General features: G+C 34.3%; 1 protein-coding gene across 8 annotated transcripts; it reads right to left on the bottom strand.

Moving 5' to 3' along the window:
- Positions 1-172: 172 nt before the first annotated feature.
- On the bottom strand, positions 173-10,428 carry LOC114267598 (protein NLP6). Of its 8 annotated transcripts, none has more exons than XR_014349507.1 (7): positions 10,138-10,428; positions 9,532-10,019; positions 8,884-8,934; positions 7,873-8,761; positions 7,248-7,755; positions 3,894-4,042; positions 173-578 (listed from the first exon to the last, which is right to left on the bottom strand). XR_014349507.1 is itself a non-coding variant. In XM_028208655.2 (6 exons), exons 1-5 carry the CDS (start codon positions 10,337-10,339, stop codon positions 7,259-7,261), a joined length of 2,127 nt encoding a protein of 708 aa, XP_028064456.2. In that variant the 5' UTR covers positions 10,340-10,428; the 3' UTR covers positions 173-4,042; positions 7,248-7,258. The 8 variants fall into 8 exon arrangements, 4 of the variants coding, with proteins under 4 accessions (XP_028064456.2, XP_028064455.2, XP_082759421.1 ...); XR_003631004.2 differs by having other exon boundaries at positions 3,894-3,970; XR_014349510.1 differs by having other exon boundaries at positions 7,276-7,755.
- Positions 10,429-14,934: the final 4,506 nt, after the last annotated feature.

Genomic DNA, 14,934 nt, shown 5'->3' with positions numbered 1-14,934 from the left:
AAAATATGTCATACATTAAAAAGGCTTCATCATTGTATATCTCAATAAAAACGTAAGATCTTTATCATTAGGTCTCTCTTTTTACAATAATAATAATATTATTATTATAAAAAAATTCATGTAAATAAGAAAATTTTAGAGAAATATTAGTCACAAAACCAACCACAAAAGCTTTGTAGCACATGATTCTATGGTCAATTTTATAATTGATTCTGTGTACTGTTACATTAACAATCAATTCTAAAAATACAAATTGTGTATATTAGCAAAACTTGAATACATAAATTTAATTACTAATTTTGCTACTTAAAAATGAAAAAAAAAAAAAATTATACAGACAATTACAATGTAAAAATTTATAAAGGCCTCATTTAAATTTAGTTTTAGGTCCCAGTTAAGGTTGAGCTGCCTCCTCGTGAGTAACATCATCCGATACAGCTTCATCTTCCGTGACAATATCCGGCATATCGTTATCTGGTGCATCTTGGTTATCTGCTAAAGCACCGCTACGACCACAGCCACATTTAACATCCAATGCACGATGTCTTCTATTCGCAGCAGTAGGTGGCAAACGTTTACTATGCTCAATATCCATATTATATCCGCAAGATTTATATAATCAACAAGAGGGCAAAAATCAATTCAATGGCAATATCATGTGAAACCATAATGTGAATTCAATTCAATATATAGCTAATGATTCACAACCTAAGACACCGAAAGTTCAATATCATGTGAAACCATAATACCATACGTAGTTCATAAACTTGTCTACAATTAGAAAACCAGCATCATAAGTTGCTTTAGAAAAGTTTAGGTTTGAAAAAATTACTCCAATTCAGACGTACAGGTTTGAACAAACGAGAGTGGTTTGGCAGTAGTCTATAGTTATGTTTACCATTTAACAATGTCTAATAAATAACGAGTCACTGGTGGTGATCACAGAATATGTGAATTAACAAAGAGTTCAGGCACAGACAAAAGGCTACGGCAACTACTCATATCACATGAAAAAAAAATGTCCATAAGGCCATTCTAGGAATCCTAACTAAGCGTAAGTTTGAGGCCTTTGAAACCAAAGAGCATGTTGCCTTCATTTCATATGATTTTATACTAACAAATTAAAGTGGGTGTGGGTCCAACTTCTAATCAAGCTTAAAAAAAAATGAAATCAAATTTACTGAAATTTGTTTTCATTTAACATAATTTCTGTTTTTGTAAACAATCCTCCTCCTACTTTCTTTGCCCTTGCGAAGCAGCATGACGCTCAATTATAGCAGGAAAGAATAGAAATAAAACACAAGAGATATCATTAGGGCGAAAGTCCCCTTCATAAAACTTCTCACCAGAATCTGGCCAAACTTCAAGATGAGAACCATTGATGGGGGTATCCAAGACATAATAAGATTCGATAGGATGCAAGAGTGTGAACATCGGGTGCACTAGCAAGAAAGCAAACAAACAAACCTACAAAACAATGTAACTAACAAACTTCTATGCATGAAGACCAACAAGAGGAGAAAATAAAACCTGAAAGCCTGACTATATGAAGAGAAATGACCAAAAATTGATCCAAACAGATATTCTGTTGAATATACTTCAATGCCAATGAAAAATACAAATTGCTATGTACACTTTGGTAGAATATATTTCAAGGAAATATTCCAACAAAATACTGAAACACTATTTAGACTTATATAAAATGGAAGAATCAAAGGTCAAATGTACAATGTGCAATAACCCAATATGACTAAGCTAACTAAAGAATATGGACCCATGTTGCCAACACTGAGTAATTGGGATTAAGGCTTGCTAAGCTAATTTTATTGGGCTTCAATTATCTGACTTATTTTTGGAGCATGCGCGCAGGGGCAGGAGAGTGAAGTTAAAAGTAATGAGAATGCTTCTTGAACATTTGAAGTTCACTTAAAAATCCTTCAGTTACCAACTTGATAGAACTATAATTCAATAATCCAAGCCCATAGTTTTCTAAAAATTCAAAAAAAGACTGACCCATTAATTCTGAAGTTAATCTAAATTAATATCCTAGCTGAGTATAGTCAAAATTGAAAATAATAACGAGTAATATCCTAGCCATGCAATGCAATGACAAATTGACAATATATATTTACGACTGGAAAGCAAGAATAAACCTTGAAAATCCAGTAGAACCAGAACCAACTTCACTGGCAATAATGCTTGAGTCAATCAGGAAAATGTTTGTAGCAAGTAAATATATATGGACAAAGGAGCCCAATTTGGATACATATGGATAAACCTTTTGAGGGTATGCCTGATATTTGCACAACAAAAAAAATTATGTGATAACTTATTTAACCAAACATGTTCAACTTTTTTCACAGATTATCAAAAGCTACACCAAACAGATTCACAACTTACTTTAAGCCTTTTAAGTTAATAATCTTACAAGCTATAATCATAAACGCTAAGTTATAAGTGATACTATGATACCAAATTGGCCCAAAAAATGTCAACAATATGCTTTTAAGGGGGGAAAACAGTATTTATTATTTTTGGATTAGTAAACCAAAAACAAATTTCATCCTTTTCGTGTCTTTGATTTGACAAGTTTTAATACCCTATAAACCCATCTGCATATAGCATTTGCATTAAAAATACAATAGTCATTAATAAACTGATGCTACACTTTGTTTTTTCAGGATAACAAGACAAACAAGGCAAACACAAGAACAGAGTTCAAATTTTATCTGCTGAAGGATATCATGAAAACCTGATCCTAAAGTCTCCTTTAAAATCTTGGATGACGGAAAGATACTTCAAATATTTCATAAACCAATATATATAGACAATTTTAAAAGCTTTCGCTTCACTCACATAAAGGTTAAAGCTTTTTATAACTAAAATATATTAGGAAAAAACTGAAGAGTGATAAGACTTGATTTATAGTATAACTAGAGTATGCCCATGCCTAAAGGCAAGGTGTAAAGAAAACAAATGGGAAAAATGATACTACTCTTTAGATAAAGATAAAAAAAAAAAAAAAAAAAGGCTTGGGAGGCATCCATTACCACTGGTGGTGACATCAATAGCAAGGAAGGGGATGCGGTGGTAGTTGGGATGCGGAGGAGGCACATGTGAGGCGGACAGAGTCGGCGATAGCTGAGGGTGAACAGCAGTGTTATAGGTGTAGGGAAAGAGGAGAGAGAGTCGATAGAAGATAGAAGAGGTATGGTGAGAAAGAAGAGAGAAATGGGAACAGTGAGAGAGTGAAAAAAATCTCAACCCTTGACTTTTTAGTTGGGATTATCTAAACCATTCTAACCAAACATAAGAGAGAAATATTTCAAAATTTGCTATAACTATAAACTGAACTAACCACACAACAAACACCTAAATGAACAACTATAAATCTAGAAACAATGAATCAAATGTAAAAGTTAAAAAACGAACTCATCAATAATGAAAATTTAGTGTTTGATTTTTCCTTGGACTTGCAGTACCTTATTCACAAATCACAATAATATGTTTGAATATAGATATTTGACTTTTCTCAAGTGTACAAAGGTTATAGAGTCCAAAATAGGAGACATGTTGCACATGATAATACATCTGTCAGCAAATGATCCTTCTAACTGAATCTTTTTATCAAGCATTTCATGTGCAACCAATTGTGGCTAATACAAAACACATGGAAGGCCAATTGAATTAAAAAAAAAAAAAACAAAAAAAAAAAAAAACAAACAAACAAACACATGGAAGAAAAAATTATTTGAAAACCAATGAACAAAAATGTGAGTTGTGTTGCCAAATAAACCTTGGAGTTTGAATCGTCTTTGCCATTTAAAATTTTTGAATTAAAAATGAAGAAACCTACGCACTTTAAAATACCATTGCACTGATGGAACACATACCTGAGTCCCAGTGGCATAAGTCTGTCTGATAAACCATCATCAGGAAAAGTATTTTTGCGCCCAGGCTCAGTTTCTCCCTGTATTCCAGTCAGTCAATTTCCTATCAGCGCTATAATTTTGATTTCAAACAGAATTCTTCATTTAGTTATCTAAAAAATAAAAAAGAGCTACAATTGGTCGACCTTCTCATCATAATATGTAAATCAAAGAGCTAGGAAACAAAATTAATGTAATAGAGGCAGGGAAAAGGAAAAATAAAGAATAATCGGTATCTGGAGTTGTAGACAGGTTTGAATTTCTACATACTTTTAATAGAATAGAGAACAAAAGGGCAACTTTAAAATATAAATTTCAAGGAGGGGATGCTCTCAATGCTCAAACATGAAATGAGATCAGTCCCATAAGCAGAGGAACCCACCCTCAGAATCCACTTCTTGCTGATATAAATAAGTTACTGTAATTACCACCCAGGAGAAGAGATTCCCAAAAGAACAATAACACACCAAACCATAACATTAAAACCTGAAACAACAAAAGCTGAGAGAGAAAGGAGAGGAGTGAAACAACAAAATCTGAGAGAAATAACTTACTGGAGTGAGCTCTGATGGGGGAATGAAGGAAACAACAAATCTGAGAGAGAAACGAGAGAGAGTTTTAAATTTGAAATCAAGAAGGAGCGAAAGAGAGGGGTGCGTGACAGGAGGGAGTGTTGTTAATTTGGGCGGGAACAAAAGCTTGTTTGGTACGTGTTGTTCATTTTAGGATTGATCTCAACTATTGTTAAGAATTGGTTGGTAGGTACACTTCGATTGATCTCAACCATTGATCAGAATTGTATCTCTAATACATTTTGATAGATTTTTCAAAAACCCTCCTGCCTTATTATACAGATATTATAAACAAAAGAGATAAAGAACTTAATTTAGTGACAAATATGACATGGTCCAACATGAAAGTAGTTAAAAACTGCAAATACCTTTTTTGTCCTGCCACCACAAAATTGCAATGAAACAATATTGTCAAGCATTCCAACAAGAATGGAAGCTGCTACTCACACATCAAATTAATTGGAACTTGGAAGGAATTGAGTACATGATGCGCATACATTTGATTCAAATTGATTCAAACAGAAAATTATAGAAGTATACTTATTGGGAATGGTACTATTTTCCCATGCTATAGGGTTTTGATGTCAAGCTGAACATTAAAAATATTATTACTTCCCCATGCTATATGGTTTACAAGGAATTATGGCTCATAACAAACTTCCACATGTGATTCGAAAAAAGATAACAGGTTTCAAGTATTAAAAACAAGGCAACTAGCTGGCTGACCTGATCTTTACATCTTAAACATACAAGAATTTCCGGGTGGTTAGATATAGATTATTATTAATATAATAAATATCAATATTACTTTTCATTGACGCAAAATCACGCTTTTTCATTGAAAAACTCAATTAAAGATTCAGTAACTCACTCAATTACAGTATATTCCTCAGAGCATGTACCACTAAGCTCTTCATACCCAATACCCATTAACTTCAACCCACAGTAATTACAAAGATTAAAACAGAAGATCAACAGCAAGAAGCTACAATAGGTGTTTCAAGGATTAGTTCACTAATAACATGGGCGGATTTACGTGTGGGTCCTAATAGGTGAATTTATTGTCCAATAAGTCTTATGATAATTAATAGCGTTTTTCATGAAACACTATTAAAAAACATCACTAATTGTTAATTTTCAGCGACAGTTTGAAAATTGTCACAAAAAGGTCACTATTATAAGTTTTAGTAATAGTTTAAAAAAATCGTCACAAAAAGTCACTAATTTTTTACTTTTAGTGACAATTTGAAAAATTCGTCACAAAAAAATTCATTAATTGTAAGTTTTAACGACAATTTATAAAAACCGTGACAAAAAAAAGTCACTAATTATCAATTTTTACCGACATGCAAATATCGTTATTTTTAGCAATGATTTTACTAAGACTTTTTTTCAATAGGACTTGATGAGAATTAAGTCTAACTATTAGGACCTATTAATGTGTTAATCTAGAGTCCAGGTTAATCAAGTGTTTGGTTATGGGTTTCATCTAGTCCTTATCTGGAATGACTTCAGCCATAAATTGTTTATAAGGAAAATTTATATGCTTTCACACAAGCAAGCGAATGCTAGTTCAACAAATTTGATTAATAATAATTCTAACCAATTTTGCTCTCTTCGTAGTGAGACTCACACTGATTTCTTTTTTGTGAGGATATTCTAAGGTTTCTTTACTTTTTTCTTCTTTTCTTGTTTTAATCTTTCTTTTTCTATTATGACGTTCAACATTGCTGTACACAATTAGCAATTACAATCAGGCGTTCTAAAAGACTAAAACCCACATTGATCTAAAAAACATAACTATTCAAAGCTCAAACCCTAGCCTTATTTATTAAGCCCCACACCCACACCCACACCCACACCCACACCCACACCCACACCCAAAAGAAAGGCTGTATCCATCCGTTTCATACCAAAATCCAGCTCCAATCAAACCTCAACCAATTCATTAATAGACGCAGAACAATATGGTTACTTCATCCTACTTTTGTCATATTTTAACTCCTTTAAGCAACATGTATGACCAACTAACAGGACTAAATCTGTTGGCCACCTCTGCACATTTCTGTATGGGAAGTCAAGGTCAATCCTTACTAAATACAAAGATTGATAATTTCTCCCTTATTATGGGGCTTTGTTGCGTTGTTTGTTTCTTCCTCATTATAGGGCTCTTTGTTGGGCCTATATATCTGTTAGACTATGATTATCCAGTTAGAATTCTCAGCATATTGTAAATACTCCTATTTATTGACCCCCCAAAAAAGTAACATATATGACCAGAAACACACATGTAGTGTCCATCATCACCTTTTGTTAAGGATCTCCTGCAATCACAACTGAGAAAAGATAGGTACACACCCATTTACACTTCCCAACACACACCCGTAGAAAGTGAAAATATAAACTTCACAGCTTCTGCAATGGGTGTAAATGGGCGTGTGCCTAGCAAAGTAGATCATAGCTTCCTCAATCATATGGCAACAAATATATAAACTTATTTTCAAATGTATTGCACCAAAATTATGTAACCAGATATTAAATTAGTAAAGAAACCCAATGGCCAGATATTTATCAACTTGTAATAAATAAAAAAAAATTAAAATTGACACAAACTCGTAAAAAAACATATAAGAGATGAAACTTGAATTTATTCTTTTTAATAAGTAGGAATTCTTTAATAAATTGTACACCAAAAAGCTCGTAAATTAGGGAATTCCACATGCAACTAAAGAGATAGAAAGATTACTCAGAAGGAATTCAAGGCGAGCAATTACTAATTGGCTGAAGTAACATTTTGATTGTATTCCTCCCCAGTGATCTCGAATTACAAATATAATCCTGCAGGTCTTCATTGCAAGCTATTAAAATCCAATCATTGTTATCATCTTGATACTTGACAATGTAAGCTCCAGCCTTTAAGCTCAGCCTCTTTGCCACTTCTTGTTGAAACTCTACCATTCCCGACAACACAGGGAACTGAAATTTAATATAATCATCTCCATATTTTACCTTCAAGGTCACAATACTAGTAGCTTGTGCTGCCATAAAATGTAGCTCTGTGGGAGCAGCAGTAGCCAAGTATTTCCTATGAGAAGGATCAGAAATTGAAGACTGACTAGATTGTCGAATTTGATCCGGAGCAGCAACTTGGACAAATTTATTGGAAAGAGTCTCATTCTCCTTGTTTCTCTTGCGAGTTGACCAGCAAGAGATATTATATTCCCTGCAAGCACGCTTCAGCGTAGATCGGCTAACTACAAAAGCAACAACACAGATAAGAAGAACAGACTTTATGTTTGCTACTACGAAAAGTATATGGATTTTCCCAAAGAATCTAGCTAGTGACAATTTTCCCAAGAATGTAAGCTTACCGCAAAGGCTTTTTGCAGCATCATTAAGTTTCATTCCAAAACGTTGTTGAATATCCTCAAAACTAATTTGAATTCCAGCTTTTCTGTATTGTCTTTGGGATGAGTCAGGTATGCATTTTTTAAATGAGGAAGCAACAACATTGTTGGTTTTTTCTATTTTACTAACAACATCATTTCCAGTGTATATAGTATCCATTTTTATTAATTGTTGATCTGATAAATCCTGCCACTCCATCTGCCCTTTAATCTCCATCCTATCTGCAGGGGACCTTGCAATTTGGGGTAAAGAATCAAGCTTATCATCCTTTGAAAGATCAATAACTTCAATAGGTAACTGCTCTCCTAGTTCTTCTCCAGAAGCAACCATAAAACTTTGAAAATGTTGTTTCATTGTTGTCAATAACGGAACCACAATGATCATCGGATCCTCGCCTTCAGTGTTACTTGGAGGCAAAAAGAATTCTACTACGTAAACATTGTCGCCAGTATAACTACTCCGCAAGCAAATTGCAAAACAGCTCGTAAGTCCATACTCGTGTGCATAATGTGCCAAGGGGTACTCAATTATGCTAAATTGAGTAATATCTTTGCAGAAGACCAACTTATTGGACGAATATGCCCTACCAACAACTCCCTGCCCCTTTCGTATGTGATGCGAAGCACATGCATTTGAGAAAGGAAACTTATCTTTCTCCCTCAGACAGACTACATCAATTATGGATGTGAGTTGTTCCAAGCAACTTACTCCGAAGCTATCATCATAGGCAACAGCACTACAAGGCCGACACAAGATCCAAGTCTGAGCCAAAGGTAGAAAATGAGTTCTACACACCACTTCCAGCACCACCCTGATTTCAACCAGTGCAATCTCAAGAGCTTTATCCTCATCCTGATAATAATTTGAAAGTATTTTCACGAATAGATATTTGTGAGACCACAATCCCAGTCCTTATAGAAATCTAATGAAGAAAACAATAAAAGAATTGAGATTTGAATTAAGGCTTGACTTACATGCTGACAATACGAATAATTACATGTTCTTGAGCTTCTCAAACCAACAGCCTGCAGGTAAACTCAAATGATGTAACTAAAGATTCTTGACAGATATGAAATGAAAGATATTTAAAAGAAGCATACATTGTGTACCCAAAATGGAAAAATTAGCACAGTTGTGGGTATTAACAGACCAACTTAGGTTGCCACCAATGTATAATTGTCAAAGCCAACTCGGGTTCTGCACACAGTTGTACCTTACCTTGGAATAGGCTATTTCTATTTCTAAACATAATTTTATGTCTAAAGCAGCAATGCATACGGTCCAACACTAGAGCAGAAGTTGGTATTGCCCAGCAATGAGGCTACTTAAACATACACAATTGATGTTGCATTTTCACTTGAACAAATGTATACAGAAGATACAAATGATCTGATATTAGAACAAATGGCTCAATACGCCCATGAGAATTGTTGTCAACTCCATGTAATAAAATAAAACTACAGAGGGGCGAAGATTAACAGATCATTAAGGCTAGAAACAGAAATTAACAATCATCTGATAGGCATGAGAGGGAATAAACAAAGCTAGAAACAGAAGAAAACAAGAGAAGATAAAAATGGGACAGATTATTTCAATTAGGGTTAGGGAGATAGGGGACAAACCTCAAGATCATTGCAGATCCAATGTTTGAAAAGACTAATGCAATGTTTCATTTCAGCACTAGTCACTAACTCAAGTACACCAACACAACCCCACCCAATATCATCAAACACTGGCAAAGCCAAAGATCCCCAAATATCGCTATTGACAGCACGATCGCGCTGTGGATACTCTTTGCAGGAGTAATACCGCACATTTGGTGTAAACTCCGGCCGTTGATACTTGAACACACGGCCTGGGAGGCCAAGGCATTCATCACTCTCCCCATCCACATAAAATTGATAATCCACAGATATCAATCTATAGGAACAGAGTCCTTCGTGGGTAGTGTTAAGAGCGAAAGGCTGGTCTTTTGTAGTAAGTAAATACCCGCCCCCAAATTCTAGGGCTTTCCAAAACTGAACTAGAACTTGTTCTTGCAAGAATCTCAACTCTCGAAAAAACGATTTTATCTTTTGTATACTAATTTCGCTTATCACTGCACACAATTCTGCAAATTCCCAACCCAATAACAAGTAAGAATAATGTTCCACAAGACCAAAAAAACAAAAAACAAAAAACAAAAAACAAATCCAACACGTAATAGGTACGAATTGAGAGAAACTCACGAAAGTAGTGTTCCGGAAGAAATTCACATCGTTCGTCTTCTTGGTTCCAAAAAACCCAGCCCCTGGAAAACTTTCCACGCTCGCAGAACAGTTGGTTCTTCTTCGCATAGATTTCGAAATCATCATCATCGAAATTACTGAACGTATTTCCATGTTTTGGGCTTTCAGTCTGTCCGAAGGGTTTGAAATGGTCATCGCCCATCGATCACCAAACAGAGAGGTCAAATCGTTCAGGATAGATAGGTTCACCAGCTTTGCCTCGGTTACCTTACTCGCCAATGCGACCGCCCAAAATAAAAAAAAACATATCAATATTTATAAATATTAATAATTAAAATTATAAATTTTTTTATGAATTTGTAATTATCTTTTAAAATTATGACTGAATGCAATGTTTCCATAAAAATAAATAAATAAATAAATAAATAAATAAAAATTGCCTTAGAGCATCTCTAATATTTTACTTAAGGCCCCATTTGAAAGGAATAAAATAGTTAAAAAGTCATTATAAATTGTTAATAAGTCTCATATTTTGAACTTATGATTCATATAGTCTCATATTTTTTCTTATGATCTATTTAGTCTTTTTTGATATATATAATGACTCATTTGCTCGCCTCATTGGAGTGCCACACTTGGAAAAAGTATACTAAGAAATTTTTTAGTGTCATATCATACCCTGTTATATTGGAGTGTCACATTTGGAAAAAAATACACTAAGGAGTTTTTAATTTTTTTTAGTGTCACATCTACCCCTTACGTTGGAGTGTCAGATTTACATTTGGAAAAAGTACATTAAGCATTTTTTTAGTTGTTTTGGAGTGTCACACGCACTATACCTATTGCGTTGTCACATTTAGAAAAAGTACATTAAGGAGTTTTTAGTCATCACATCATACCCGTCACGTCATCACATTTAGAAAAAGTACATTAAGGAGTTTTTAATTTTTTCAAAGTGTTGTATAATACTCGTCACATTGGAGCATCACATGTTATATTCAGAAAAAAGTACACTAAATTTTTTTTAATTTTTTTAGAATGTCACATCATACTCGCCATATTGTCACATTTAGAAAAAAAATGCTAAGGAGTTTTTCATTTTTTTGTAGTGTCACATTATACCCGCCATGTTGGATTGCCATATTAATACTTGCCACATTGGAGTGTCACATCATTCCTATCAAATTAATAAAAGTGTATAGCCGTCCACCAAAACACTACCAAAATTGAAAATAAGACTATACGTGAAAAACTCTCCACTAATAGGACTTAATAGATTAATAAAAAAAATTTAGAACTAATTGGAGTACTTGTTTGTAACATAGGATTTATTAATAAATATCTCTGATTATAAATATATTACATCAAATCTATAACCTATATAAAAAGTGTGTAACTATGGTATAACGCTCTTGCCCACTTGCTTTCCTAATGTTTTTCTTGCTTGGATTCTAACTGTCATGACCCGAACCCGCGTCTATGGATTAAGGTCATAACCGACCAGTAATCAAGAGATTACCTACGGCCTCAAACTTGATTAAACATATTTCAACAGAGTTAAGAGGCCAAAACGGAAACAAACTAAAATTTTTTGTCCACAGAGCTATGCTTACATGGCACATCATAACATTTCACAAATGTGTATTAATAACCCACAGAAAAAAGAAAGAACACATATAATTTTGTCCATACAGGAACACTTAAGTCATAGTCAATCAAACCAAAAGCTTATATACAAAGGTGATGCGACATATTCACCAAGATAACAAAAGAGGAAACCAAAAGGAACAAAACAGTGTCTCGTGCGTGAGACGTGCGGGTTGACTCCACAAAACTTAACTTTCCTCACATACTTCACTGAGGCTGAGTTTGGACATCTCTTTGCTTATCTACATGCACATGAATGAGAGTGAGCGAAAGCCCAATGAATAATATCAAATAAAGAGGATTCATGAATGAAATTTGAAACAGATATATCAAACGGCCTTGGGCCCATTCATGTTTCCATCTGGAACATTAAACGGCTTCAAGCCCATGTATATCGAACGGCCTCTGGCCCATTTCGTTCTTAACAGATGGCCTTGGGCCTAATTCATTCATGTCAAACGGCTTTTGGCCCAATCATTCACATCAAACGACCCTTGGCCCAATGGCCTATTTCATTCTTAACAGACGACCTCGGGCCCAATTCATTCATGTCAAACAGACTTTGGCCCAATCATTTATGTCAAATAGCCTTTGGCCCAATCATTCATATCAAATAAGATTTTCACTTATCACTGTACACAATTCTGCAAATTCCCAACCCAATAACAAATAAGAATAATGTTCCACAAGATCAAAAAAACAAATCCGACACGAAATAGGTATGAATTGAGAGAAACTCACGAAAGCAGTGTTCCAGAAGAGGAAATTCACATCGTTTGTCTTCTTGGTTCCAAAAAACCTAGCCTCTGGAAAACTTTCCATGCTCGTAGAATAGTTGGTTCTTCTTCACATAGATTTTGAAATCATCATCATCATCATGGAAATTATTGAACGTATTACCATGTTTTGGGCTTTCTGTCTGTACGAAGGGTTTGAAATGGTCATCACCCATCGATCACCAAACAGAGAGGTCAAATCATTCAAGATAGATAGGTTCACCGGCTTTGCCTCGGTTACTTACAACCGCCCAAAATAAAAAAAATAAAAAATATCAATATATATAAATAATAATAATTAAAATTATATTTTTTTATGAATTTGTAATTATCTTTTCAAATTATGACTGAATGTAATTTTTCCATTAAAAAAAAAAAAATTGCCTTAGAGCATCTCTAATATTTTACTCAAGGCCTCATTTGAAAGGATTAAAAATAGTTAAAAAGTCATTATAAATTGTCAACAAGTCCCATATTTTGGACTTATGATCCATATAGTCTCATATTTTTTCTTATGATCTATTTAGCAATTTTGGATGTATAGCATTTTTTCTCACATATAGTCATTACACATAATGTGACATTTTTTGAGAAAAAAATGAGACTTGAACATTTGAATGCTATGAGACTTGAACGTTTGAAAAAAAGAAAAAAAGAAAAAAAAGGGTATTTATGTGAGTATACTTTGATTATAAAATGTCACATTATTCATATGGTATGAGACGAGCATTCATGATCATAGCTATCTGTAAGTTGTTATTGTTGAGGATCATGTTGAGACCCGTGCTGGACTATATGTTCATTCCATGTTGTTAATCTTTTTTTTGGGTGAATAGCAAGATGTGCTACAAGGTCATGGATCTTCCTTATTTGTGGCCACGAGGCCTTTTATGTGTAGGCGGTTGCCATTGATGTAAAAGGGTTAAACCCTTCCTTTTGATTTAAATAATGTAAGCTCACGGGCAATTTATTTTATTATAATCTCATGTTGCACTCATTTTATATTCGAATGAGAGGATTCTTACTCACGTATTCTTTGTAATTATTATGAGCTTCTGTATGCTATCTTTGAAATGGAATTTATGAAAATGGCTTTGGTAATGAATTCCGAGTAATAAAATGTGGGGCGTGACACCTCAAGCACGAGGCTTTTATTTTGTTCTTTCGTTTTTGCTTTTTGTTTCCTTTTTGGTTATGTCTGACTAAGTTTCTACATAAGCTTTAGCTTCTGTATGACAATAGATGTTTGACCCTGGACAAGCAAGATGCTACTTTTAGTATGTATGGTGTGAGTTATTATTAATGTATAGAATTTTTTTTTTTTGTTTCATGCTATTTATGCACAAGCTCATTGGACAAACTTTATATTTTTGCTTCCGCTTTTGGCCCTATATTTTTATATATGATTTGATTTTTGTTTAAGGCCGTAGATAATCTCATGATTACTGGCCGGTTGTGATCCAAACCTTTAGGGGCGGGTTCGAGTCATGACAACTCGAGCACATAATGACCCCCTCCCAGAAGTTTTACAGACCGAAGAAGACCACTTGAGTGCAAGAAAGATCGCTTGAGTGACAGACACCCTACTTCCAGAAGTTTTGCAGACCTACAAAATATACTGGGAGATCTCAAAAACTGATTAAGCGAACAAGCAAAAATCTAGGCAATAACTCTTTGAAAAACTAACTCTCAACCTGTTCCAAACGCAACAATAACTTTTAAACAACTAAACTCAACCAGCAACAAGAAGAAAATGAAATAAATAACAATTAAGGATATGGATTCCTAAATTCAAAAGTAAGAAATGGGTCAGGTCTAAATCGGAATCGTTATAATCTCCCCCCCTTTAAGGAATATTGTCCCCGAAATTTAACTCAAACCAAAAATCATCGGATTTTAATTTAAACCATTGATCATCCATACTTGTAACAATGACAAACAGAGTCTTTCTACACCAAATATTACAATTCAACTTTCTAAAACATTTACAATGTTTACATTTCACAACATGAATAAGATTTTCAATACAAGTTTCAAACATTAACAATTAAGTTCGGATACTTCTCACGGACTTCCGCCTCACGCTTCCATGTCGCCCCCTCAACCCTATGGTGTCGCCACAACACCTTAACTAATGGAATAATCTTGCCTTGCAAGACTTGATCCCGAGTATCTAAAACCTGTACCGGTCTCTCCTCGTATGAGGCATCCTTATCTACCTCTAACTTGGTTCAATCCAGCACACTTGAAGGATCAGGTTCATACTTTCGGAGTATACAGATATGAAACACGACATGAACCCCAAAAAGTTGGGGCGACAAGGCCAAACGATAAGCTACTTCCCAAATCGACTCTAGAATCTCAAAAGGCCCAA

This window comes from Camellia sinensis, chromosome 13 (assembly GCF_055761805.1).
Source record: "Camellia sinensis isolate YWXY chromosome 13, ASM5576180v1, whole genome shotgun sequence".
NCBI lineage: Eukaryota > Viridiplantae > Streptophyta > Magnoliopsida > Ericales > Theaceae > Camellia > Camellia sinensis.
This window is presented reverse-complemented; position numbering and strand designations above follow the sequence as displayed.

Bases quoted from the DNA above. Each gene is read 5' to 3' on its own strand.
- LOC114267598 (XM_028208655.2), bottom strand. From the start codon at position 10,339: ATGGGCGATGACCATTTCAAACCCTTCGGACAGACTGAAAGCCCAAAA. The intron at 8,935-9,531 runs GTTTGTCCCCTA...GTTTACCTGCAG, and splicing joins GGATCTGCAATGATCTTGAG to GCTGTTGGTTTGAGAAGCTC. The intron at 7,756-7,872 runs GTAAGCTTACAT...TTGCTTTTGTAG, and splicing joins TGCTGCAAAAAGCCTTTGCG to TTAGCCGATCTACGCTGAAG.